The 27,910-nt window shown below is 45.7% G+C and overlaps 1 protein-coding gene and 1 non-coding gene across 4 annotated transcripts; one reads left to right on the top strand and one right to left on the bottom strand.

Annotated features, from left to right (window-relative positions):
- Positions 1-366: 366 nt before the first annotated feature.
- Positions 367-27,910, top strand: DHX33 (DEAH-box helicase 33). Of its 3 annotated transcripts, XM_054459455.2 has the most exons (12): positions 367-797; positions 5,685-5,845; positions 6,854-7,081; positions 7,906-8,076; positions 12,614-12,799; positions 13,526-13,637; positions 14,805-14,964; positions 15,117-15,205; positions 17,840-17,967; positions 18,368-18,571; positions 19,888-19,974; positions 24,368-27,910. In XM_054459455.2, exons 1-12 carry the CDS (start codon positions 509-511, stop codon positions 24,674-24,676), a joined length of 2,124 nt encoding a protein of 707 aa, XP_054315430.2. In that variant the 5' UTR covers positions 367-508; the 3' UTR covers positions 24,677-27,910. The 3 variants fall into 3 exon arrangements, with proteins under 3 accessions (XP_054315430.2, XP_054315431.2, XP_054315434.1); XM_054459456.2 differs by lacking the exon at positions 19,888-19,974 and having other exon boundaries at positions 393-797; XM_054459459.2 differs by lacking the exon at positions 5,685-5,845 and having other exon boundaries at positions 622-797.
- On the bottom strand, positions 25,756-25,817 carry LOC129018482 (U7 small nuclear RNA). Its single transcript, XR_008495304.1, has one exon. It is a non-coding gene; the product is annotated as a U7 small nuclear RNA (small nuclear RNA).

Below are 27,910 nucleotides of genomic sequence, written 5' to 3'. Positions count from 1 at the left end.
TAAAAATACAAAATTAGCCGGGGCGGTGGCGCACGCCTGTAACCCCAGCTACTTGGGAGGCTGAGGCAGGAGAATCGCTTGAACCCAGGAGGTGGAGGTTGCTGTGAGCCGAGATCGCGCCATTGCACTCCAGCCTGGGCAACAAGAGCGAAACTCCATCTCAAAAAAAAAAAAAAAAAAAAAAAAAGAGAAAAACCTCGTTAACCAAGACTACAGTCCCACGGAACCGTACATCCTGTGTTTCCCGGTTGTAGCTCCGGGCCTTTTCCTGGTTGTACCTCAGGCCCTGCTTTTCCCACCCCCAGGAAGTGAAAGCCTTCCCAAGCCCCCAATGCATGCTGGGAGTTGCAGTCCCTTTTCTAAAGGCTGGGGCGGCCGTGAGGTCATCGGTGGTCGCCGGGAGCCGCCAGCACGTGGCGAGGAAGGGGCGGTGCGCGCCTGTTGTCTGCACCTGAGAGGGGGCAGGAGCTGCCGGCGCTTGCGCCTCCCGCCGCGGTGCCCTCCCGACATGCCGGAGGAGGCGGGCTTCCCGCGGGCCAAGAGATTCCGGCCGGGCTCTGGACCTCCAAGCCGCGCTGGGTCCTTCCCTCCCGGGAGGCAAGTGGTGATGCTGCTGACTGCGGGCAGCGGCGGCAGAGGTGGAGGAGGAGGCCGGAGGCAGCAGCCGCCCCTGGCCCAGCCCTCGGCCAGTCCCTACCCTGAAGCTGTGGAGCTGCAGCGCCGGAGTCTGCCCATCTTCCAGGCGCGGGGGCAACTGTTGGCCCAGCTCCGAAACCTGGACAACGCGGTCCTCATCGGTGAGTGGCCGCGCCGGCGGGCTCTTCCTTGCACTTCGTCCGTGGCTTAGCTAGAGCAGTTTTTCTTATATGCCTCTCAATCCCTTTCGTTCGTGGCTTCAACAAACCTGAATACCTTTCCTGGGCCAGACCTGGAGAGGGGCCTCGAAGAAGAGTCCGGCAGCCCTGCCCTGGAGGCGCTGGACAGCCCGGTGAGAGTGACCGACGTGTGTAGGCAAAGACTCACCTTCCGTGTAAAAGGGTAGAGAGACGCACCGGGGGCTTGCGGAGCTTAGAAGACTGGATCTGACCCAGTTTGTGAGGAGGCGGCTGGGGAGGTCGTGTGGGAGGGGGGGCATTCTAGGCAGGGGGGGAAAGCCCGTTTGAGAGATGGGAACCTGAACACATTCCGGTCAAAGGGAAGGTGTAGTTTCTGGTGCATGAAAAGAGGCAGAGTTGTGGGGCAGGGACTGATTGCATGGGGCTTACGATCCCCAACGTGTTAGAGGAGATACTGAAGGACGGAAAGGATGAGCACCCAAAGAGGGGAAGGAGACCCATGAGTGCCGCTAGTCAAAGGAGTAGAGAGTGAGCAGATGCAGCAGTCAAGTCCAGTTATACTGGACTTGGATATGATGCCCACTGGATTTGGATGTGAGCTATTTGTAAGAGTTAAAGAAAAAGGAAAGAAACACGAAACGCGGCTGGCAGTTAAAGACAGGTTTTCTTTAGTTAAAACCTGAGAGGCGGTCCTGGCCGATTTCGGTCAGGAGCCCTTTCTCTTACAGACTAAGAGTATATATTGGTGTTAGGGTGAGGGGGCTTATCACAAGCTTTGAATGTTTACATGTGTGGAGAAGTTTTTGGCGGGGTTGGACTCTTTGGGAGGACGGGAGGTTATCTTGGGGCAGACATTTTTCCGGCCGGAGGGGGTTTATCTCCCGGCTGGCATATTCCCGGCCAGAGTGGGGTTATCCGTTAACATGTCTCTGGTCGGGGAGGAGTTTGGAATGTTTCTGGCTGGAGATGTTATTTGTGGTTTATGGTCGTGCTGACCTTAGCCATTAGGCTGATGCCCTTTGGATTTAGGCAGTTTTTTATTAAGGTGAACTTTCGAATGAGGGGCTTGTCCAAGATGGTGATGCTCCTGCTTTGTCAATCCAGACCCTGTAGTTATAAAAAGGAGGAGGGACGGCATGTTCTTTCTGACTACTTCCTGCTAACGAGGGACGGAGACTTTCCTGGTCTCGGGTTGACTAGGAGCAGTGCCGCCTGTAGATGTTTTTGGGTAGTTGTTTGTGAAATGGCCATGATCCTGTCAGTTAAAAATCTTTGAAAAAGATTAATTAGGCAGGATAAGAACATTAGTCCCAGGCATATTATTAGGAGAGGGCCCAGGAATGGGATGACCCATGCTATGATTTTGTTTTCAAACCAAGAGTCCGTTTGGTGGTTTTGGTACTCCGTTAGCTTTTTAGCCTTTTCTTTAAGTTTTTTAGCAGCGCTTTTTACTAGGCCCGATTGGTTGATATAGAAACAGGCGTGAGCCACCGCACCTGGCCCCCTCAAAACAATTATTTAACCTTTTAACGTAGGTAAAAATGTGCATTCTTATCCCTTCTTATAATCTTTTTACCAAAAGTGTATTTTACTTTCCTTACACACCTTGCACATAAACTGTCTCTTCAATAGTTTTAAATACATGTTACACTGTTAACTTTTAGCAACCTTTACCTTTGTTGAAAACCTTGGTAAGTTTGGGATTTTAATTATGCGCTAGGTGTACAGCCTAGGACTTAAGACAGAAGTACATATAAAGTCTGGCTTATTTCAGCATTTAGCTCCATGTGTCCTAGGTTTTTCCTAGCTGCAAAGCAGGCAATTTGTACAGCTAAGAGTTATAGTGACATTTTATAAAGCATTCAGGAGGCCTAATCACTTTTAAATTGTAAAACATTTCTTGCATAAATTTCCTCATAAAATTTTTCACGACTTTCACAGACAATCTCTGACACTATTGATCGTGGATCCCATCGAGAGCTATTTCAACAAAGCTGTGTGGGTAACAGCTGATTTGTCATTGAGCTGAGGGCTGAAAGCAGGGGGAGCAGGCTTCTGTTTTGAGGAAAAAGAAGGGAAGCTGAGAGAAACTTTGCAGATGCTGCTCAATTTAGGATGGGGTTATGTGTGGATGAACCCACCCATCCTCATAAGTCGAAAATATCCTAAGTTGGAAATTCATTTAATATGCCCAGCCTACCTTCAGTGTGCTCGAAACATGTACATTAGCCTATGGTTGGGTGATATTATCTAACATGAAGCCTGTTTTATAATAAAGTCTTGAATATTTCATGTAATTTATTGAATACCATACTGAAAGTGACAAACAGTTGTGTGGGTACTCAAAAGTACCGTTTCTACTGTACGATTTTGACTTTTGCTCCATCCTGAAGTCGAACAGTTCTAAGACAAGGACGGTCTGTATTCAGAGGTTAAGGGGAAGAACTCAGTAGGGAGGGAGGCAGAAGATAGAATCAAGCTAACAGAGCATAGAGCAGGAGGCGTGGGGAAGTGGGGAGCTTGGCCACAAGGGCTGGATGCAGGGCTGGTCTGGAAGAGGAGGAAGGCTAAGAAGCTGCGGGGCTAGAGAACGGATGTAAGGATGGTGCACTGCAGGACTTGTAGGGGCAGTTAGGGAGAGATCACATTTTAGAACCCCACTTCTGTGAGACAGGTTCAGGAGCCCTGCTCAGAATGGGAGTCACTGGGCTTCAAGTGGGCCCTTAGGGAGGATGGAGTCAAGACAGGCTGCAACAACAAGAAAAAAGATCGATGGTAGTACTGGTGCCTAGGTGCATTTTGGCTACACTATAAACTCAGGTTTCCTTCTGCACAGCCAAATTATAGGTTGAACATCCCAAATTTGAAAATCCGAAATCCAGAATGGGCTCCAAGGAGCATTTCCTTTGAGCGTCATGTTAGGTGCTCAAAAAGTTTTGGATTTGGGAGCATTTAGGACTTCAGGTTTTCACATTTAAAATGGTCAGCCAGTAAGTATAATGCAAATATTACAAAACTTAAAAGAATCTAAAGTTCAAAACACTTCTGGTTCCAAGCATTTTGTATTTTACTTTAGCAATGCTCAGTTGCCCTGGTATAGGAGCACGAAAGATAGACAGAGGCGTTGATCAAAGTTTGGGGTTTTGCCTAGTGGATTCAGCAGGAAGATTGCAGAATAATCACATCCTTAGTCTGATTCTTGTCTGGGTCGGGAAGGATGAGCAGTCAGAGGGGGCTGACAGACTGACAGGAAAAAAAACCCACAAATAATGGGACTGGAGGACTTTTTGAGGTCAGAGAGGCCTGGTGGTAGCTAGAGGGAGGGGAAGGAAGCGCAGGTTTACTGAGTTCTTTGCTCTAATCAGGCACTGTTAAAGGAACTCACACAGGGTAGGAAATAACATTTACTGCGTGCTTATTGTATGCAAAATACTCAAGTACACCAGAGGGACATTCAGAGCACTGCCCTCTGGGAGCTTCGCTTCTGGTGTTGGAGGAGGACGGACACATTTAAACGCTTCTGGACACATTTAAACGCTTCTGTACAACACAGGATGGTCAGTGCTGGAAGAGAGAGGAACAAGGCACTACGGAGCCCAGAGGAGGGCCACTGTGCAGCCAGGGGAGCGTGTTTGAGGCCTAACTCATCTTAGAGTTTGCGAGGCAGGCAGTGTGAGGGCAGGTGTTCTGCCCATAGTGTGGGCAGAGGCAGAGGGTTTGAAGGGAGGCAGCAGGCTGGGGAGTGGCCAGCAGTTGACGGCAGCAGTGCATGAATGGATGTCTCGTCATGTCAGTCAGTATGCACAAATCTATGTAATGGTTGTATTTTATTTTATATTTTAACTATGTAAATTCCCTTTTGAACATTTATATTGTTTCCAATTTTTTTCTGTCAGGAGCAAAACCGAATAAAATCTCTTTGAAGCTGTGTCTTTATACACATGTTTACTTATTTTGTTAGAATCAATTGCTGCAAGTAGAATTGTGGGTCAAAGGATATAAACATTTTAAAGATTTAAAAAACATAATTTGGCCTCCTGAGAAACAATACCAATTAACCAGCTAATTTCGCCAGCAGTATACGTACCCGAATGCCCATTCTCCTGAGGCTTTACCAACTCAGGGTATTTTATCTTTTACTTCTGACTTTGAGCTGTTTGTTTGGTGAAATTTATGTCAATTTGCTTTTTGTTGTTGTTGTTTTTCTAAGACAGGGTCTCATTCTGTTGCCCATGCTGGAGTGTAGTGGTGTGATCATGGCTCACTGCAGCTCAACCTCCCAGGCTCAAGCAGTCCTCCCACCTCAGCCTTCAGAGTAGCTGGGACCACAGGCGTGCACCACCACGTCCAACTAATGTTTGTATTTTTTGTAGAGACAGCATCTCCCTATGTTGCCCAGGAGCAACTCCTGGGCTCAAGTGATCCTCGTCCCTTGGCCTCCCCACGTGCTAGGATTACAGGCATGAGCCACTGTGCCCAGCCGATTTGCATTTCTTTTTTTTTTTTTTTTTTTTTTGGGACAGTGTCTCACACTATCTCCCAGGCTGGCATGCAGTGGCACAATCATGGCTTACTGTAACCTTGAACTCCTGGGCCTCATGATCCTTCTCTCTCAGCCTCCCTAGTAGCTGGGACTACAGGCACATGCAACCACACCAGGCTAATTGTTGTTGTTGTTGAGACGGGGTCTTGCTATGTTGCCCAGGCTGATCTTGAACTCCTGGGCTCAAGAGAGCCTCCTACCTCGGCCTCCCAAAGTGCTGAGATTATAGGTGCCAGCCCTGGTGCCCAGCCCCAATTTGCATTTCAGTGAGCCTTTTTTTTTTTTTTTTTTTCCCTCTCTCCTAGGGGAAACTGGCTCTGGGAAGACAACTCAGATCCCTCAGTACCTGTATGAAGGAGGGATCAGCCGCCAGGGCATCATTGCTGTGACCCAGCCTCGTCGAGTAGCTGCCATCTCTCTTGCTACTAGAGTCTCAGATGAGAAGAGAACTGAACTCGGGAAGCTGGTACCTGGTTCCTTCTTTACTATTAGTACTTCTTGACTCAATAGCTCTCTCCCCATGCCCCCTGCCTTTTATTTTTCTAAACAAGACTCCTTTTACATAATGAGCTGCTTTCTTGCCTATTCTTCCGAGAGTTCTTTACTGGCTCCTGAGAGATCAGGGGCTCTATTGGTCCCATGTGCTTTGGTCCCATGTGCTTTGCTTTCAAAATCTGTCGTCAAGTTGGATAAATTAGTTGTTTTCCTTGAACATCTTAGCCTTCAGTAACTTAACTCTCTTATCTATATATCTTTCTAGAAAAATTGTAAGTATTATGCCAGTGTATATGTGAGTATTGAGACTGAGTCTCAGAACTGTATATAAGACAGATTTATTTGTGTGTGTGTGTGTACTCATTTCACTTAAAAATATCTTAGACGTCTTTTCGTATCTGTACATAGCTTCACATGAAACTTTTTTTTTTTTTTTTTTTTTTTTGGAGATAGTCTCGCTCTGTTGCCCAGGCTGGAGTGCAGTGGCGCAATCTTGGCTCACTGCAACCTCCACCTCCCAGGTTCAAGCGATTCTCCTGCCTCAGCCTCCCGAGTAGCTGGGATTACAGGCGCATGCCACCACACCCAGCAGCTAATTTTTGTATTTTTTAGTAGAGACGGGGTTTCAGCATGTTGGTCAGGCCGGTCTCAAACTCCTGACCTCGTGGTCTGCCTGCCTCAGCCTCCCAAAGTGCTGGGATTACAAGTGTGAGCCACCGCACCCGGCCCACATGAAACTATTAAATAGCTTGAGGTAGAAGGTTAATTTTAAATATTCCTTGTAATAGTTACATTAATTGCGGTTAAAGTAAACTTGACCATCGTCTCTCTCAACAGCTAGACCGCATGCTTCCCAAGGGAGTGGGAAGCGTTGGTGTTGCTCTTGTTCACTGTGGTAGTGCAAGTGCCCAACTTAGTGCCGGACACAGTGGGCGCTCAAGAAATGTTTGATGACTGAATAAGTTGTTTCCCTGCACAGGTTGGCTATACAGTGCGCTTTGATGACGTCACCTCAGAAGACACCAGGATCAAGTTTCTGACAGATGGCATGCTTCTGCGTGAAGCAATTTCAGACTCTTTGCTTCGGAAGTACAGCTGTGTCATTTTGGATGAAGCTCACGAACGGACTATCCACACAGATGTGCTCTTTGGAGTGGTGAAAGCTGCACAGAAGAGGAGAAAGGAACTCGGGAAACTTCCTCTGAAAGTATGAGGGAAACTTCCCCTGAAAGTATGCGTAACACACGGAAGGAAACAGGCCTGGCCAGGCACAGTGGCTCACGCCTGTAATCCCAGCACTTTGGGAGGCCGAGGCCGGTGGATCACCTGAGGTCAGGAGTTTGAGACCAGCCTGGCCAACGTGGTGAAACCCTGTCTCTACTAAAAATACAAAAAATGATCCAGGCATGGTGGTACATGCCTGTCATTCCAGCTACTCGGGAGGCTGAGGCAGGAGAGTCACTTGAACAAGACTGAAATTCCGTCTTGATTTTTTTTTTTTTTTTTTTTTTTTTTTTTTTTTTTTGAGACGGAGTCTCACTCTGTCACCCAGGCTAGAGTGCAGTGGTGCGATCTCAGCTCACTGCAAGCTCCGCCTCCCGGGTTCACGCCATTCTCCTACCTCAGCCTCCTGAGTAGCTGGGACTACAGGTGCCCGCCACCACACCTGGCTAATTTTTTGTATTTTTAGTAGAGACGGGGTTTCACCGTGTTAGCCAGGACGGTCTTGATCTCCTGACCTCGTGGTCTGCCTGCCTCGGCCTCCCAAAGTGCTGGGATTACAGGCGTGAGCCACCGCCCCCGGTGAAACACCATCTCAAAAAAAAAAAAAAAAGAAGGAAAGGAAAGGAAACAGGCCTGTGTGCTCTAGCAGGGTGTTTTCCTTTGCCTGTTCTGCTCAGAGCCTTGGAAGAAAGTTAACTATGATGGGGGTGGCACAGGCCTCAATCATCTGCTTTTGGGGCTTGAGAGGGACACGGAAAGGCCTTCCCACTGTTTGTTTCTGGTCTTCCTCTTCGTTCTCTTATGCAGGTGATTGTGATGTCAGCTACGATGGATGTGGACCTGTTCTCTCAGTATTTCAATGGCGCCCCCGTCCTCTACCTAGAGGGTCGGCAGCATCCAATCCAAGTGTTTTACACCAAACAGCCTCAGAATGATTACCTGCATGCCGCACTTGTCTCCGTCTTCCAGATCCACCAGGTATGGTGCTGGGGGCAAATTCCTGAAAAGTTCTCTTTTATCTTGCAGTTGGTAGTGAGAACATCGAGCCTTGAAAAGAAAAGCTACTGAATAAAACAACTTTGTGAGTTGTGATCAAGATGAATAAGGAGGCTGGGCACGGTGGCTCACGCCTGTAATCCCAGCACTTTGGGAGGCCGAGGCGGGTGTATCACGAAGTCAGGAGATCAAGACCGTCCTGACTAACACGGTGAAACCCCGTCTATACTAAAAATACAAAAAATTAGCTGGGCGTGGCGGCGGGCGCCTGTAGTCCCAGCTACTCGGGAGGCTGAGGCAGGAGAATGGCGTGAACCCGGGAGGCGGAGCTTGCAGTGAGCCGATATCGTGCCACTGCACTCCAGCCTGGGCAACAGAGCGAGACTGTCTCAAAAAAAAAAAAAAGGTACTTTTTATTTTGCAACCCAGTACGTTATACATATAACTGAAATAAGTCTATGAAACACTGCTTCTGGCCAGGCATGGTGGCTCACACCTGTAATCCCAACGCTTTGGGAGGCTAAGGCAGGAGGATCACTTGAGTCCAGGAGTTCAAGACCAGTCTGACAACATAGCAAAACCCTGTCTCTATAAAAAATTATAAAAATTATTTTTAAAAGAAGAAACACTACGTCTTTTACTACATGTAGGGTACTCTGATATTTTGTACCTCATTTAAAGAAAAAGTTGGCTGGGCACAGGGGCTCACACCTGTAATCCTAGCACTTTGGGAAGCAGAGGTGGGTAGGATTGCTTGAGCTCAGGAGTTTGAGACCAGCCTGGGCGACACAGCAGGACCTCATCTGTACTAAAAATAAAACAATCAGCCAGGTGTGGTGGTGCATGCCTATAGTCCCAGCTACTTGGGATGCTGAGGTAGGAGGATCACTTAAGCCTGGAAGATTAAGGCTGTAGTGAACTATGATCACCGCACTCCAGCCTGGGAGACAGAGCAAGATCCTATCTCAAAAAAAGAAAAAAAAAGAAAAAGTTGACATTGGCCCAATAATGGGTTGCAACTTAGAGTTTCTTTTTTTTAAAACTATATTAGGAGAATATTTTAAAATATTTTCTCATTTTATTAAACATTTACTTCAAAAATTTGAATCATTAAGTCACTTTTGTTTAATTTGTATAAAATTTAATGTTTTTACCTTCCTATTAGTTTTCTGAGAAAATCCAGAGGCAAACTTTTTTTTTTTTTTTTTTGAGATGGAGTCTCGCTCTGTCGCCCAGGCTGGAGTGCAGTGGCGCGATCTCAGCTAACTGCAAGCTCTGCCTCCCGGGTTCAGGCCATTCTCCTGCCTCAGCCTCCCGAGTAGCTGGGACTACAGGCACCCGCCACTACGCCCGGCTAACTTTTTTGTACTTTTAGTAGAGACGAGGTTTCACCGTGGTCTCGATCTACTGACCTTGTGAGCCGCCCGCCTCGGCCTCCCAAAGTGCTGGGATTACAGGTGTGAGCCACCGCGCCCGGCCACATTAATTTTTATTTAATTAATTTACTTATTTAGAGACGGGGTCTCATTCTGTCACCCAGGCTGGAGCACAGTGCATAATCATAGCTACTACAGCCTCGATCTCCTGGGGTCAAGCCGTCCTCCTGTCTTTGCCTCCTGAGTAGCTGGAACTATAGGCACACACCACTACACCTGGCTAATTTTTTTTTGATGTGTTGTAGAGACAGGGTCTTGCTATGTTGCCCAGGCTGGTCGCAAACTCCTGGCCTCAAGTGATTTTCCTGACTCAGCCTCCCAAAGCACTGGGATTGCAGATGTGAGAAACCGTGCCCAGTCAATTTTTATTTTAAAATAAGTGATGCATATGGGATTTAAAGTTTTAAAAAGTCAAGTAGTTTATAGTAAAAGGTTATAATAAAAGAATAGCATTTGTTTTTACTTCAACATCCCAGATTTCTGCTGTTTAGGGCACCTACTTTCAATCTCTACATATTGCTTTCATGTTTCTAAACTACCTTGCTATGACCACTATTTTTTGAGTTATGGGTATCAGGCATCATATGCTAATTTCTTATCATGGTGACAAAAGTTTAGAATGCCCCTCCCCAACCCCCTTTATCTCCAACCTCTTGACAGTTCTATCAGGTTTTTGTTTAGGTTTTTGTTTTTGAGGCAGGATCTTGCTATGTTGCCCAGGCTGGTCGTGAACTCCTGGGCTCAAGCAATCCTCCCACCTCAGCATTGGGAGTAGCTAGGACTACATGCTTGCACCCCTGTGTCTGGCCTATTATGATGTTTTCTGAGTCCAGTATCAATGCTAACAATATTATGACCACACACTGCTAGTAGCACACCATCATCCCTATACCTTGTTTCTTGAACAACGCAGTCGTGCGAGCTTTCTGGGTAGCTCTGGCTCGTTTTTCCCCAAATATTCCAACATCTCTCATATGCCAATCATGTATAGTTCTGTGTTCAAGCACAGTCTGTCCTTTCAGAGTCCCTTATGCTGCTGTTCCAGCTGGGGCAGGTGGCTCTTCTGGGCCTTTGTGCAGTTGTCATCTTGACTCTTCCCTTTGTCACCATTTTCCCATGGTGAAGCCCATAGCTTCCCAGTCTCCTGGCCGTCCTGGGTAGGAGGGAACTGGAGGGTTTAACCACACTATACTCAGACTTTGAACCAATCCCTGAGTTTTCATTCTCCCACAACATAATTTGTAGTTTCCTCCCTCCAGCCAAGTCATCCAGCCCCTTTCCCCTCTCTCTTCCAAAATGAATTGAGCCTCCTCATCTCTCATTGCCTTTTCTTTCTGAGACAGTGGGCTTTACCGTCGTTTTCATGGTGTTTGGGGAAGAAGTCTGCCTTGTTCAACTGCAGAAAGCAAACGAGAATTTTTCATGAATGATGGCTACTGGTGCATTATGTTACCACTGGCTTCGATGAATTCTCCTACTGATGAGGTTTTGACTGTTTTAGATTTTATCCTGTCTGTGTATATCTCTGAACATTTGTTCTGTTAATACTGGGCTGAAAAAAAATACACATTTAAAAATACATATTTTTACATATATACATAAACATACATATAATTATTAACATTTTTTTCTATTTATTTTGCCATTAGGCACTTTTTTTTTTGAGATGGAGTCTCACTGTGTCACCCAGGCTGGAGTGCAGTGACACGAGCTCGGCTCACTGCAACCTCTACCTCCCAGGTTCAAGTGATTCTTGTGCCTCAGCCTCCTGAGTATCTGGGATCACACCCAGCTAACTTTTGTTATTTTTAATAGAGATGGGATTTCACTGTGTTGGACAGGCTGGTCTCAAACTGCTGACCTCAACCCATTTGCCTGCCTCAGCCTCCCAAAGTGCTGGGGTTACAGGCATGAGCTACTGCGCCCAGTCCATCAAGCACTTCATTTTATTTTATTTTTTTGAGATGGATCGCTCTGTCGCCCAGGTTGGAGTGCAGTGATGCAATCTCAGCTCACTGCAACCTCCACCACCCATGTTCAAGTGATTCTCCTGCCTCAGCCTCCTGAGTAGCTGGGATTACAGGCGTGCGCCACCACACCCGGCTAATTTTTTGTATTTTTAGTAGAGACAGGGTTTCACCATGTTGGTCAAGCTGGTCTCGAACTCCTGACCTCAGGTGATCTGGCCGCCTTGGCCTCCCAAAGTATTAAGCACTTTACATCAAACAAATTAATGTATCTGATCAGAAATCAAAGAAAAATCAGGGCATTAGGTATGTCATTCACACTTGGGTGTTGTTCCCTTTGAAAGTGAGGAATCCCATTAACCTCAGTATCTCAAGCAGTTGTCTGAGTATAGTGTATGTTTTGGGGCATGTGAAAGTGCTTTCAACGGCATCATTCATTAAAGGCTCCTTTTCCAGCATGGCTGCGCCTGTTCATTTCCATGGGTTACGATTTCCCCAAGTTGCCTTCTGTTTTGTCAACTTCATCTTTCAAGATGCTTATAAAAGGAAGGAAGCTTCATGCAGATTTTATTTGTTTGCCTGATTATGCTTTTCATGGTATTGTTCTTGTTAGAAAAATCAATCTGATGATTTTCCTTCAAAATGTCATCACTTGGCCTATAAACGTAGCTGGCTAACTCCTATATATTACAGTTTTGTTTTTTGTGTTTTTGAGTCAGGTTCTCGTTCTGTCGCCCAGGCTGGAGTGCAGTGGCAAGCAGCTGGAACTATAGGCATGTGCCACCACCCCTGACCAATTTAAAAAAAAGTGTCTTGTAGAGATGGGATCTTGCTGCATTGCCCAGGCTGGTCACAAACTCCTGGCTGCAAACGATCCTCCTGCCTCGGCCTCTCAAAGTGCTGAGTTTACAGGCGTGAGCCATCACACCCAGCCTGTTACCATTTACACACTGCTGGTAAGGGTTCTCTCCAAGCTAGACATCAACATTTAGGCTCATTTACATTTCCATAGTTAAGAAAAATAACTCTGGGAAACATCATCAATCACCATTGTCTTTTTCTGTGCAAGCTGCAATTCCATCAATGCCTAGTAAACCCACTCTACCTTTTTTACAGGAAGCCCCTTCTTCACAGGACATCCTGGTGTTCCTCACTGGGCAGGAGGAGATTGAAGCCATGAGCAAGACGTGCCGAGACATTGCCAAGCACCTCCCAGATGGCTGCCCTGCGATGCTGGTCCTTCCTCTGTACGCCTCCCTGCCCTATGCACAGCAGCTCCGAGTCTTCCAAGGGGCCCCAAAGGTGAGTGCACCACCTCTTCTTTCCAGCCCTATTCTGGGCACCCAGACGGATCCACCAGTGAGGTCTGTGTACCTGTTACCAGGCTCCAGGTAAGGTATATGGGATGGGATACCCAGGTGCCAGATCAGCGCATTGAGGAGACACAGGAATACAATGCATGGTGACACATACAGCGCTCCTGTGATAGGAGCAGGGAGACAGTTGTTGGGATGAGGGAGAGTATAAACCAAAGCTGCAAGGTAAATGAGTGACTTCTAAGGACCAGCATAAATTGCATTTGTCCATAGTGCCATTTATTGTGTGCCTTTGCCATGCCAGGCACTGTGCTAGCATTTATATCCACTGTCTCTCACCTCGTGGGAACCGGCAAGGCAGGTTATGACCCCATGGGGATCCTGAGGCCCCAAGAGGGGAAGTAACAATTGCTCAAGGGGGCGCATAGTAAGTCACTGGCAGGGCCACAATTCCAACCCACATCTACTTGCTTCTGATTCCTGTGCTTGTTCCACTACATCTCATTGCCTCAAATTGACCTTTAAGACTGCAGCGTCCCCTTCCCCTGCCCAGTTTACTGACCAACCATTAATATTAATGACTGCCATTAATAATGGAGTCATCTTTCCTTGGTCATGAGTGAATTGTGGAAATTAATGGTGAGAATATGTCTGAAGACTTCTGAATCATCCGTGTGTCAATGCGGCTTTTTGGTTTTCTTCCTCCTTTTAGGGCTATCGCAAAGTGATCATTTCAACCAACATCGCTGAAACCTCCATAACCATTACAGGAATAAAATATGTAGTTGACACGGGCATGGTTAAAGCAAAGAAGTATAACCCTGGTGAGAATTTGTAGTTCATGAATGTCTCTCCTGTGTCTGAAACTGTAGTCCCACAGTTTTCCTCTGAGTGTTTCATGTTTGTAACTAACAAATTCAGGTGGCAGGTGCCATGAGTGAGATCACCTACACTCCAGGTCCACAAAGGAGTCCTGAGGCGGGTATGTGAGACAGGAAGTAGAGGCAGGAAAGAAGAGCCCAGGTTGAACAAACTTGGGCACACAGGGTCAGGGACCTGGGCAGAGGGTCTGGTACCCCATCAGAAGTCGGCTCTAAGGCCAGGGACAGCTGGGTGTCAATCAAAGGCTGTCATCAGAAACTATATATATATATGGCTGGTTTGAGCTCCCAGGTTTCTCAGGAAGGAACCAGATCTCCTGACTGAGGTGAGGCATGGAAGGAGCACTGGCTTCTCCTAAGAAGGTGCAGTGGGGGGCTAACTTAAGGTCATCTTGACTCATGTCTGTTTTATACTTCGCTTTATTCCACAGAGGATTTGAGGCCACTGAAATTACTGCTCCCAATTATTGAACTGAAATGCTCTAGTAAACATTTGAGGGCCCTGACTTCCACAGGTGTATCTTTTTGAGATGACGTAGGTGAAAGAGCTTGGGTCTCCAGTGCCTGGCTAAGAATACACCTTTATCAAGAAAATGAACTTCATGTACTGCTAGAAAACAGACATCACATTATTTCTGTCTTACAACAGAACTGGGAGGGAGGATAAAGCACACAAGTGATTTGAGGCATTTAATTTCAGAGTCATTGATTGATAGTATGACCCCCATCCTAGTTTGCTGAAACTGTCCCAGTTCTAGCACCCAAAATCCCACATCCCAGGAAACCCTCTGTCCCAAGCAAACTGGAGGGGTTGGCTGTCCTACCATCTAAGGCAAGACCTCGGAAACTACTCTTCTCGCCCCTTGCTGCATGCGTGAGATTTTTCTGATGTTTTTGTAACATTTCACACTGGGCTTATTGCAAAGCCTTGTTTCACTAGGGCCAAACCGCTGCGGAGCAACCTGGTTTTGTGCTGTCCATTGTGCTAGCCTTGAGGTTTTCTGGACCCCTGTGTTGCTGAAAGAACCACTGGTGTGCTTCTTTTTATCGACACTGTAGAAAGAGTTTGTTCATGTGATGAAGCACTAATGGGGCTCACTCTCCGTCCAGACAGTGGTCTTGAGGTGTTAGCAGTGCAGCGGGTATCGAAGACGCAGGCTTGGCAGCGCACAGGGAGGGCTGGCAGAGAGGACAGTGGCATCTGTTACCGGCTCTACACGGAGGAGGAGTTTGAGAAGTTTGATAAGACGACCGTGCCAGAGATCCAGAGGTAGGCACCAGTTGCTCCTGCACTGCTGCTGTTTGTCCCCATGTCTCTCCTGCTTGCCCAGAGCTGTAGTTTTTACTCACACTCCTCCATGAGGGGTTCTGACTCAATGGCAGACGGATCAGATCATGACCCTGGTCTCACGCTCTTCACAGGTGTAACCTGGCCAGTGTGATGCTTCAGCTTCTAGCAATGAAAGTCCCAAATGTGCTCACCTTTGACTTCATGTCCAAGCCATCTCCAGGTAAGTGAAATCCACAGTTTTGCAGAAGGTGGGTGAGGAGACAAACAACAACAAATGGACACTTCCAAAAAAATAAAGTATTTTGGTCATCTCCTTTTGTTTATTTAATTTTGTGGATAACAACATTAGTTATTAGAGAAGCATCTGAAAATCATGAAACGATAGATGGATACATTGATTGACTTTTAAAGAGACAGGGTCTCACTGTGTGGCCCAGGTGGAGGTGCAGTGACTATTCACAGGCTCCATCACAGCCTCCAACTCCTGGGCTCCAGGGATCCCCCCGCCTCAGCCTCCCAAGTAGCTGGGACCACGGGCACGTGCCAGTGCTCCTAGCTATGAAACGATAGATTCTGTACTAGCAGCACCATCAGTAAGGTTCCTTGACCTCTGGAACCAGTGAAGGTCATCATGCGAGTCCTTGGGATACTACAGAAATGTAATGAAATTGTATTTTTATCAGCACAGGGACTGCAAAGATCACATTTCTTTGCCTTTAACTGGAATTCGATCAGTCTCTCCTGTTCATTAGTAATTTCTCTACAGAGGAAGAAAATACTTGGAAATCTTTATGATAGTGGCTTTGGCACCTGGCCTCTCATCAATGCACCATTTTCCTTTTCTTTTTTTTTTTCCTCCCTTTTCTTAAGAAATGCAATTGGTTTAAAAAAGAAAGAAAACACAAAGTCACCAATTGATGGGTATACAAGGGTCCTGCCCTGATCCTCAGGTTCATAGTTTTCTTCCCCTAGAACAACCACTGGAACCATTTTCTAGTAGACTTCTAGAGCAATTGTATGCATATGTGAGTATATGTAGTGTGTTTAATTTTATTTATTTATTTATTTATTTATTTTTGAGACGGGGTCTCACTCTGGTTGTCCAGTCTGGAGTGCAGTGGCACATTCTCAGCTCACTGCAGCCTCAACCTCCCGGGCTCAGGTGATTCTACCACATCAGCTTCCCAAGTAGCTGGGACTACAGGTGTGAGCCACCAAGCCCCCACTGTAGTATGTTTTTGTTTTTGTTTTTGTTTTGAGACAGGGTCTCATTCTGTTGCCCAGGCTGGAGTGCAGTGGTGCGATCCCAGCTCACTGCAACCTCCGCCTGCTGGGTTCAAGTGATTCTCCTGCCTCAGGCTCCCGAGTAGCTAGGACTACAGGTGTGCACCACCGTGCCCGGCTAATTTTTGTATTTTTTAGTATAGATGGAGTTTCACTATGTTGACCAGTCTGGTCTTGAACTCCTGACCTCAGGTGGTCCGCCCGCCTCGGTCTTCCAAAGTGCTAGGATTACAGGCGTGAGCCACCACACTTGGCCTGTAGTATGTTTTAAAACACAAATAGCAACACACATTGAGCATTGTTCTGTGCTTGATTTTTTTTCTTTCATTGCTAAATCCTTACAAACAAATGAAGAAGATACATAAGGTGTAGGGAATGGTTAAAATCTAACACCTGTGTACCCAGTTGAAGCCCCCAGGACTCCCCCACCACCCGCTTGCCCTCGCCTCCTTCCACTCCTTTGGGGTACCCACTCTTCCACATTTTGTTTGTAATTGCCTTGCTTTTCTTTACTGTTTTACTATATGCGTATATATCCCTAAACCACCTGTTGTTTGTAAGTTTATGTTAGTTATTCTTGAGTAAGCTGTTTTCATTCAGCTTGTTCCGTATAGTTTATTTGTGTTGATGCTTTTTCACACTAAGTGCTGTTCCATTCTGTGAATAACCAAAATGCATTTATCCATCCTTCAATTGGTAAATATTGCTTTAAAAAAGCAATGAGAAACACACTGCTTTTTTTCATTTAATACATTTTACAGATCACTCCTTATTGGGGTGTATATATTTACTACATCCTTAGAAATGCTTTTTTATTCTTTAATAGTTAATATATTTACATGGTTCGAAGTTTAAAAAATATAAAATAGTAAATAGTAATAATGTCCTTCTCACCCCCTTGTCTCCCAGCCTCCCAGCTGGCCCCTGAAACAACTGCTATTTCCATTGTTAGGTGTTTGGTTCTGGCGATATGGTCTCTATGCGATGTTTATCTGCCGGTGAAATTCGTAAGTGTAACATTGCTGGGTCAGATGTTACACTTTTAATGTGTATATTCAAAATCTACATACATATTACCAAATTACAGGTCATTTAAAAAGAGAATTGAGGCTGGGCATGGTGGCTCACACCTGTAATCCTAGCACTTTGGGAGGCCAAGGCGGGCAGATCACCTGAGGTCAAGAGTTTGAGACCAGCCTGGCTAACATGGTGAAACCCTGTCTCACTAAAAAATACAGAAATTAGCTGGGTGCGGTGGTGGGCACCTGTGGTCCCAGCTACAGGGGAAGCTGAGGCAGGAGAATCGCTGGAACCCAGGAGGCAGAGGGTGCAATGAGCCGAGATCACGCCATTGCACTTCAGCATGGGCAACAGAGCAAGACTGTCTCAGAAAAGGGAATTGAACTGAAGACAGTGATGTCATTCTTTGACAAGTGTGTCAAGGGGGCAGTGGCGGTTAAGATTTTTGCTGTTGTTTGATGTAGTTATCAAAAGCTCCCAGAAATACTGAACTAGCTGCAACTTCATTTTTTTGGACTTTTGGCTCCTTTTTATTTCTCTGTTTCTTTAGATCACATTCAGGCGGCCATTGCCCAACTGGACCTGTTAGGTGCTCTTGAACATAAGGATGACCAGCTTACCCTGACTCCAATTGGAAGAAAGATGGCAGCATTTCCTTTAGAACCTAAATTTGCCAAAGTAAATGATACCCTCTCCTTAGTCCCCTTTCTGTACATTACAGTTAATCGTCCCAAAGTAGAACCATTTACCCAGTGCTTCTAGATTAATCTCACTTTTTCTCTTACATAATTACCTACCCCTAGTTTGCAAATAGCCCTGATTTATGTTCAGCGTGGGATTCAAAGATATGAAGTCAAGAGCCCCTACCCACAAGAAATTTGGAACTCTGTAGGGAAGGCAGTCACCTGTTTTATTGAATATTAAAGAGTGAAATAACACTAACGTACGTCGCCATGGTTTTAGAAATACCTGCCCTTTAACTCCTTAGAAGGGAAGCTGCAAAAGCAGCGTACAGAAATAGTGCATTCTAAAGCTAGGAGAAAGCCGGGTTTACTCAATTTAAAATTTTGGTTTGCAGACCATCCTCATGTCCCCCAAATTCCACTGTACAGAGGAGATCCTGACCATTGTCTCCCTGCTGTCTGTGGACAGCGTCCTCCACAACCCTCCTTCCCGGCGAGAGGAAGTGCAAGGGGTCCGCAAGAAGTTCATATCCAGCGAGGGGGATCACATGACCCTGCTCAATATCTATCGGACCTTCAGAAACCTAGGCGGAAATAAGGTGAGCCTTGTCTTGCTCCTGTTCTCCAGCGATAGCTGCTTGTCTCTGCTGTATGCTTCCCTTTTTCTACTGAAGCCGTACAAAAAGTATGCTTTCCCTTTTTGGCTAAATTATCTAAAGAATCACAAAAAGAAAGCCAGACAGCATTTCAGAAATGCCTCAGTACTGGGAGGTTACCAAAGAAGTGTCATTCTGGTCTCTGTTCTGAATGTGTTTAACTGAACAAGACTTAAGTGACTCCCAACCCATCAAAACTTAATTGGAACTTAATAAAGTAATATGTCTAATAATGATAGTGCGTACCGATGAATGAGTACTTACTCTGTGCCAAGCCCCATGCTAAGCACTTTTTAATGTATGATCTCATTTATTCAGTAAAGTAATCCTAAGAAATGAGCACTGTTATTACTATTTTTTATATTCGTGAAACATGTAGTCACGGAAGCGAAGCTTCGTGCAGTTCTAAAACTTGCCCAGGGCCAGGCACAGTGTCTCAAGCTTGTAATCCCAGCACTTTGGGAGGCCAGGGCAGGTGGATCACTTGAGCCCAGGACTTCCAGACCAGCCTGGCCAACATGGTAAAAACCCGACTCTACTAAAAATACAAGAATTAGCCGGGCGTGGTTGTGCACACCTGTAATCCCAGCTACTCGGGAGGCTGAAGCATGAGAATCATTTGAACCTGGGAGGCAGAGGTTGCAGTGAGCCGAGATCGTGCCACTGCACTCCAGCCTGGGTGACAGAGCGAGACTCTATCTATCTCCAAAAAAAGAAGAAAGAAAAAGCCTTACATAAATTGACTGGGCATTTCTGTTTTGTTTTCTGTGTCTGTTCATATCCTTTGTCCATTTTTCTACTGGGTCGTTGGTCTTTTTCTTAATGACTTGTAGAACTTTTAAAATCAATTCTGGAGATTCTAATCTTTTATTGGGTATGAAGAGACAAATATCCCAATCTGGGAAACTTCAAGTTTTTCTTTAGTTTAAATTATTAACACTTCTTCTTATAGTTCATGCTTTTTGATATAAAAATATTTTCCTACGTTCCTTTTTGGCACCTGAAGTTTTTTCTCTGAATTCAACTGTGTTCTAAAAATGTTATATTTTCTCTGTAGACATGAGAGGATTGTTAGCTGGGGTATGGTGGCACACGCAGGTAGTTCAAGCTATGTGGGAGGCTGAGGTGGGAGGATTGGTTTGCAGTGAGCTATGATTGTATCACTGCACTCCAGCCTAGGGAACAGAGCAAGACCCCATCTCTGTGAACAAATAAATAGTGAATGAGTGGATTGTGATAGCGCTCTTTCTCCTATTAAGGATTGGTGCAAAGAGAATTTTGTCAACAGCAAGAATATGATGCTGGTAGCAGAAGTCAGAGCACAGCTGAGGGACATCTGCTTAAAGGTATTGTCTGGTCCTAGTGTTCTTAAAGGTGTTGTCTGGTCCTAGTGTTCTTAAAGGTATTGTCTGGTCCTAGTGTTCTTAAAGGTATCGTCTGGTACTGTGTTCTGTGGGTGACAAAGCTGTCACTTCATTCAAGGTAGAAATTTTGAAATTGCTTATTGCTAGTGATTATAAAAGGATTTCTCATTGTAGAAAATTTCACAAATAAGAAAAAAGGAAGTTACCCACAATTCCACATCTCAGTAGTTTAGCCTATTTCCTAATAGCTTATTTTTTACTGTATTTTTTTACATAGTAAATTATATGTATAATTTATATTTGGTTTTATAATCTTTATAAGCATTTTCCAGTGTTAGAATTCTTCATAAGTTTTTTTTTAAGTGGGAATATCTGCATTATTTCCTTTTAGATTACCAAAGTCGTGTATAGTATTTGACACAATGCAGAAAATAGTGATTTATAATGTAGAAAGTTTAAAAGTCTCCCATAATCATGCCTCTCCAGAGATAACTACTGTTAACAGTTTGGGGTAGATCCTCCTAGAATTTGTTTCTGTATATGTATGTTTTTGTGCATGTCTGTGTGCCTGTGTGTGAGCACACACATACATGGATACGTGTATATGAGGTATATGTTCCACAACTTCCTTTCTTCCACATGGCATATTTCTTTCTTTCTTTCTTTCTTTTTTATTATTTGAGACAGAGTCTTGCTCTGTCACCCAGGCTGGAGTGCAGTGGTAGCATCTCGGCTCACTCACCATAGCCTCCGCTTACTGCAACCTCTGCCTCCCGAGTTCAAGTGATTGTCCTGCCTCAGCCTCCCGAGTAGCTGGGATTACAGGCATGTGTCACCACGCCTGGCTAATTTTTGTATTTTTAGTAGAGACGGGGTTTCACCACGTTGGCCAGGCTGGTCTCAAACTCCTGACCTCAGGTGATTTGCCCGCCTTGGCCTCCCGAAGTGCTGGGATTCCAGGCGTGAGCCACCGCGCCCGGCCTCACATGCGTATTTCTCACATCCTTCCTGTGGCTGGGCTTTCAGTGCTGCATGTTTCTAGCTCATTCATTTTAGTGATTCCATAGCATTTCATTGTATTCAGTGCAGTTTATTTAAGCCTCTAATAATGGCCATTTAGGTTCTGTTGTAGTGGCCATCCTCCATATGTGCTGTGGTGCACACAGAATGAATTTCTAGATGGGGGAATTTGGATTTTGTTAGATATTGCCAAAGTGTCCACCACAAAGTGTTTTTTTTCTTTCTTTTTTTTCTTTTTTTTTTTTTTGAGACAGAGTTTTGCTCTTGTTGCCCAGGCTGGAGTACAGTGGCGCGATCTCGGATCACCGCAACCTCCGCCTCCCGTGTTCAAGCAATTCTCTTGCCTCAGCCTCCCGAGTAGCTGGGACTACAGGCATGACCCACCACACCCGGCTAATATTTTGTATTTTTAGTAGAGACGAGGTTTCACCCTGTTAGCCAGGATGGTTTTGGCCTCCCAAAGTGCTGGGATTACAGCCGTGAGCCACCACGCCCGGCCTAATTTTTTGTATTTTTAGTAGAGACGGGGTTTCACTATGTTGGCCAGGCTGGTCTCGAACTCCTGACCTCAGGCGATCCACCCGCCTCGGCGTCCCAAAGTGCTGGGATTCCAGGTGTGAGCCACTGTGCCCAGCCCACAAAGTTTTATATTAGCTTTTTATTCCCTCTTAGAGTACATGGTGTTTTAAAGAGCTGTCATGGTATATTTAATGCTTGCATGACACTCCACATTTTATATCAGAGATAGAGGGTAGTGTAAGTGTTCTTTTGCTGTTGATCGCTGAGACAGTGTCCGTGTTTTTGCTGTCGTCATAAGCACTTTGTGGTGAATGTCTTGTGCTCCCCTCAGTGCGGACGCTGCTGGGAGACAGTCACAGCCTGTACCCAGGCCTGTGTCTGATGCCAACGGCCTACGGCTAGCACTAGAGCTGTTTCTTCTCTTAGTAGCCTATTGTATTCTGTCTTTCATACATTTTTTCAAACTGCTTTTGTATTTGAACAGTTTCCTGCCAGTCTGTCTCTTGGCTTCATAAGTTTTCTCAATTTATTATTGACAGTAGAAATGGTGCTTCTCTATTAGTTCTGAATTTATGACCCTGTAGTGGCCAGGGATACCTCTCTTTATATGCCAGACACTGGTCAAGGTCCTGAGACTTTACAGACATGCCTACTCAGTAACTAAGTAATAATCTAGACGGTGACCTGACGTACATACACTCATGCCAGGAGGCCATCAAATTAAAATAATCACTATCATTTATGAAGCATTTGTTCAGCACTGTTCTGAGTACTTTTTATGTGATTGCCTTATTTAAACTTGTCATTTCTTTTTTTTTTTCTTTTTTAACTCAGACCTTAACTCAAAGGATAAAATCCTCATTTCAACCTATAAGATTGATTCTTTTGTTATTCCCATTTTACAAATGATGAAACTAAGCCTCATCAGGTTAAATAATTTGCCCCAAATCACTCAGCCAGTGAGTGGTAAAGCTGATAGTCTGGAAGGAGAGACCACCAGTTAGCCTCTGGGGCTTCCTGGAGGTGGTGACAACTGAGCTAGATCTTGACAGATAAGGAGATAAAAGAGTATCTTCCAGGCCAGATGTGGTGGCTGGCTTATGCCTCTAGCCCCAGCACTTTGGGAGGCCCAGGCAGGTGGATTGCTTGAGGCCAGGAGTTTGAAATCAGCCTGACCAACATGGCGAAACCCTATCTCTGCTAAAAATAGAAAAATAAGCCAAGCATGGTGGTGCATGCCTATAATCCCAGCTACTCAGGAGGCTGAGGCACAAGAATCGCTTGAACCTGGGAGGCAGAGGTTGCAGCGAGCTGGGATTGTGCCACTGCACTCCAGCCTGGGCAACAGGGTGAGACCTTGTCTCTTAAAAAAAAATATCTTCTTCAGGCATAGATCAGCTGATTGTCAACAACAACAGAAACCCTAGAGCCATCTTAAAGGACAAAAGAAAGATTTTTCCAAGCATGGAAAGGTATCTCTGAGAACCTACAGGCAGGAAATAGAGTCACAGGAACTAGAAAAAGCCTGCAGGAACCAGGGCCACTGCTTTCTCTGGACCTGCTGCTTCTCTTGCTTTGAGTGCCCTCTGCGTGCCTCCTTCCCTTTTCTTACCTTTACCTCCGCGTGGAAGTGATTTCTCTGCATGGCCCCTCCACTCAAGAGCCCAGCAGAGATTGACAAGTTTTCCAGTTTCAAACCTAAAAGATGCCTGGAAGAGAAAAGCTGGCCAGCTTAGGTCCAGCGTGTGTGTACCACTTGTTTGTTCATCTGTGCCCAGAGGCGTAGGTTACATGACCCACTCATCAAGAGCAGTAGAACAAGGACATTGACTGGTGACTGACATTTCCTCTGATGAGACAAAGGCAGCATTTCTACTAAGAGTAGCAAATGTGAAGGCACAGATAGGAATCATGAAACGGGGCAAGGAAAGAGAAGGCAGCCAACTATGGGGGACCATGGAGTGACTAAAGAAGAGTGGTGAGGCCAGGCGCAGTGGCTCACGACTGTAATCCCAGCACTTTGGGAGGCCGAGGCGGGCAGATCACTTGAGGTCAGGAGTTCGAGACCAGCCTGACCAACATGGTGAAACCCCGTTTCTACTAAAAATACAAAAATTAGCCAGGCGTGGTGGCAGGCGCCTGTAATCCCAGCCACTTGGGAGGCTAAGGCAGGAGAATCGCTTGAACCTGGGAGGTGGAGGTTGCAGTGAGCTGAGATCGCACCATTGCGCTCCAGCCTGGGTGACAGAGAGAGACTCAGCCTCAAAAAAAAAAAAAGAAAAAGAGCGGTGAAAGGAAAGACAGGTGAGCGGCTCAGGGTGGCTCCTTCGTGGCTTCACCATGGGAAGTTTGCATTGTTTTGCGAGGAGCAGTAGAGACATTGTTGAAGGTATGTGAGTGGATGAAGAGTGATTTGAGTTGTACTTGAGGTAGATTAGCTTGGCAGCAGCATGTAGGTGAATCGGAGTGAGGAGATGGTGAGATGGTCAAAGCGAGAGGGAAGGGCCTTTCCTTTCCGGGCCGTCCTGATGGAATTTAGGTGGGTGGGTCACCCAACCTGCCTGTGGTCTGGTGGCTAATGTGAGCGCCTCCGTCCCAGCCCTACCTTCACAGGAGGTAGTTTACCTGTTTCTGGTCCATGCTCCTCCAGCTGGGCCTTCTTCCCCTGACCTTGCTGATCCTTGGTGACCACCTCCGAATGTCAGAATCCACTTCGTTAGGCTCACAATGTGGGCTGCATTTGCCCCAGTGGGTCCAGTTGCCCCAACACACTGTGTAGTGCTCACCAGTGTTTACGTGTGGAGTCGGCTCCATTCCTCGCTTTCTCCCGAAACAGATGTCGATGCCGATCGCATCATCCCGAGGAGACGTGGAAAGTGTCCGCCGCTGCCTGGCTCACAGCCTCTTCATGAGCACCGCCGAGCTTCAGCCAGACGGCACCTATGCCACCACGGACACCCACCAGCCGGTGGCCATCCACCCCTCGTCTGTCCTCTTCCACTGCAAGCCGGCCTGCGTCGTGTACACTGAGCTGCTCTACACCAATAAGTGCTACATGCGGGACCTCTGCGTCGTGGATGCAGAGTGGCTGTACGAGGCTGCCCCTGAGTACTTTAGGAGGAAGCTGAGAACCGCCAGAAACTGAGCCGCCCCAGGATGCCACCAGAATCGCTGGTCCCTGGGAGCTTGGACTACAGTTGTCCTCACAGCAGGCTTCCAGATTGGCGCTTAGAGAAGTCTTGGAATCAGCTGAAGGTGCCTGACTTCCAGGAGCGTGAAAGCATCTTTGCTAACTCCTGGGACTGAACCATGTAGACATGGACATATCATTCGTACCTGGAAACTTCAAAATTATGCTTTTGGTTCTTACTGGGTGACTTTGACTTAATTAACACCTGAGCCTCAGTTTTCTCATCTGCCAAATGGGAGTAATAATAATAATCCTTATAAAATTGAGTTCATAAAGTTTAGAAAAAAGGAATGGAAAGTACCCAGAACTACGCCTGGAGCACGACACACGTACAGTGAGTTGGGAGCCGTTAGGCTGAATGTTACTGCTTTCCATATGATGTGAATTAAGTACAGCAACATCCCAAGTTCTTGTGACTGAGGGATATTTTCTGGAAGGGCCACAGGAGGTTGCGGAGCTTGGTTGTTGCCCTTGATTCTTGTTTAATGTCTCTCTGTATGCACTTTTAAAATAGAAAACACAACTGACTTCTGTAGAAGTTTCCAGAGGGAGGTGCTGTTATCTCGTACCTCCTGGGATGGCGATCCCTGCTGAACGCTTGTGTCTCAGGGTGGACCGCTCTGTGTCTGTCTCCAAGTAGAGACCAGTAAAGGAGCCTTCTGATCCTCGGTAGGTGACCCTGTCAGTGCTTTCAGGAGACATGTAAGCTTCCTGGGTGAAGGTTGATTTGTACCTTCTGAATCCTGTCACGTGTAGACATGGGAAACTGACCTTTCAGTGTTTTGTTTGTGTAGGTGACTCCCACATACACAGTTGCCATTTTTCTCCCTAACTGGGCACCAGTGAACATGTGAGCATGAGTAGTGACTCTGCGTACCATTTCAGCTGTTTCTTTTTGGGCAGACCCCTGGTCAGAGGTGGTGGGGGTGGGGGAGGGGAGAGGGGTACCTAGAACCCAGAGAACATTGGCTTATGCCAGATACCACACCACATCTGGGCTTACATTCTTGTATCTTTTTTGGTGTTGTGGGCAGGGGGGCGGTTCAGTGAAGTCTGGAAGACCTGCTGGACAAATTCTAAAAGAGCTGTGACACTTATTCTTGCATCTTACTAATTTTCTATGATATTTTTTCCTTCTTCGTAGGGACTTCGGGACAATCTGGCTTTACTGCTTTCTAACTGCTAGCCACCTCTCTCTAACCCTCATTGTCAGAGGGAATTAGAGGCTCTCCACAGTCTCTTCCTGTTCTGATATTCTGAGCAGAGAAAAGGCACTAACGGTTCCTCTTAGCTATTTAATTATCAGAAGCAAGTAATCTTTCCCCAGATAATGTTTTGCCCTAGAAGAAGCCATGATTTAGCTCTTTTATTGTGCTTACTTGGTCCAAATACATCTGTGGGGTGTTTTGTCATTTCTTAATGAATGAATCATAGTTATAACCAGGGGCCAAACTGCCCAAGAGGCTCTTCAGAGATCATGGACGGTCTCTTTCTGGAAGCTGCGGCCTGACGGAGCAGCCCTGGAGTTGTGTATGTCAAGTCCGGCTCAGTCTTTATTTCCAACGCTAGCCGTGGTCCTGTGCAGTGAAGCTCTCAGCTAGTGTTTAGGGCTGTCTGTCAGAAATGGTTATACGTGGGCGAAGTAAGATCTGACAGCTCCTAGATACCTTATCTTACTGAATTTTTAAACTTTGAACCAGTTCTTCCACTTACTGACTTGTTACCATTGCTGACTTTCTGAAAAGTTTTCCAGTTTTTTGGGTTTTTTTTTTCAGTAGGGGATTAGGATGTTTAGTCCTACTTGGTAAGAAAAAGTATTGTATTTTTAATCATTCATAGTGCTGGTAAAAAAAAAAAAAATTGGGTGGCCAGGTGCAGTGGCTCACACCTGTAATCCCAGCACTTTGGGAGGCCGAGGCAGGCAGATCACCTCATGCCTGTAATCCCAGCATTGGGATGGGAGGCCGAGGTGGGTGGATTGCTTGAGAAGTTCAAGACCAGCCTGGCCAACATGGCAAAACCCCGTCTCTACTAAAAATACAAAACTTAGCTGGGCGTGGTGGCACATGCCTGTAATCCCAGCTACCCGGGAGGCTGAGGCACAAGAATTGCTTGAACTTGGGAGGCAGAGTTTGCAGTGAGCCAAGATCGCACCACTACATTCCAGCCTGGCCGGCATTGTGAGACTGTCTCAGAAAAAAAAGAGAAAGAAAGAAAGAAAGAAAAAGAAAAAACTTGGGGTAATTTATGTCCAGCTTAAGTACCTGAACAGTTTCCGGAAATGTATATTTTTTTTCTGAGAGGCAAAGGATGTAAACAGCTTCTAAGTAGCTTTAATGTTTCTGTACAGAAATATGTTTATCACTGTAACATTGTGGTAGAGTTTTAATACAGTATTTAGTTTTTTATTGGGCTTTTTAAAAAAGTTAATTTTTAACATAGCTGCTCAGGGATTAAATCAGATTGGAAAACCCATTCTGACTCCACATATTGCTACAAAGAAATACATCGTTGTTTATATTGAGCTGCAGTACACTTTAAACTTAAGAAAGTTAAATGTTTCACAATAACATTGCAATATAATCTTCAGCTACTCTCTTTCAATTGGTAAAATCTCTGATGGTGTGATACCTCTTTGCCAACCTACGAAACCCATATCTGGAAGAATCACCAGCTCCCGTGAGCAGCTTCATGTAAATAGATGCACTCCAAGCAGATTGCATGCCTCAGGTGTTTGTCTTCTAGTAATCATGGAGTGTGCAACACCCAGAGTAACACTACAAGGGGCAGGACTGCAAACAGCAGGTCCTGGCTAAAAACCCTTAATGCTGCATTGCTGCCAGTTGTAAAGAGACGCCTGAATGGAGGCAAGTTTTGCCCTGTGGGTGAAACTGATGATGTACTGTACTGTCATATATAAATCCACTAAATCCAGCTACCAGGAACTGCCTGGAACTGTGGCCATGCATTTTTTTTTTCTTTAAAGACCAGTGTGATAGTAGGCCATGCATCTGAGATACGATATTCCTTGGTAACTAGAGGGAGAAAAAAAAAATCAAGTAGGTTCAGGCTTATGTTGTATTTTGAGAGTCTGGTTTTATTTGAACAGAAATAACTCTACAGAAAGCTCTTGTAAATAATGCTCAAATTCGCACCTGACGATCGAATCCATTAAAAATGAATCTTGTA

This window comes from Pongo pygmaeus, chromosome 19 (genome assembly GCF_028885625.2).
Source record: "Pongo pygmaeus isolate AG05252 chromosome 19, NHGRI_mPonPyg2-v2.0_pri, whole genome shotgun sequence".
In the NCBI taxonomy this organism is placed as follows: domain Eukaryota; kingdom Metazoa; phylum Chordata; class Mammalia; order Primates; family Hominidae; genus Pongo; species Pongo pygmaeus.
This window is presented reverse-complemented; position numbering and strand designations above follow the sequence as displayed.

Bases quoted from the DNA above. Each gene is read 5' to 3' on its own strand.
- DHX33 (XM_054459455.2), top strand. From the start codon at position 509: ATGCCGGAGGAGGCGGGCTTCCCGCGGGCCAAGAGATTCCGGCCGGGC. The intron at 7,082-7,905 runs GTATGAGGGAAA...TCTCTTATGCAG, and splicing joins TCGGGAAACTTCCTCTGAAA to GTGATTGTGATGTCAGCTAC. The intron at 13,638-14,804 runs GTGAGAATTTGT...CTCTCCGTCCAG, and splicing joins AGCAAAGAAGTATAACCCTG to ACAGTGGTCTTGAGGTGTTA.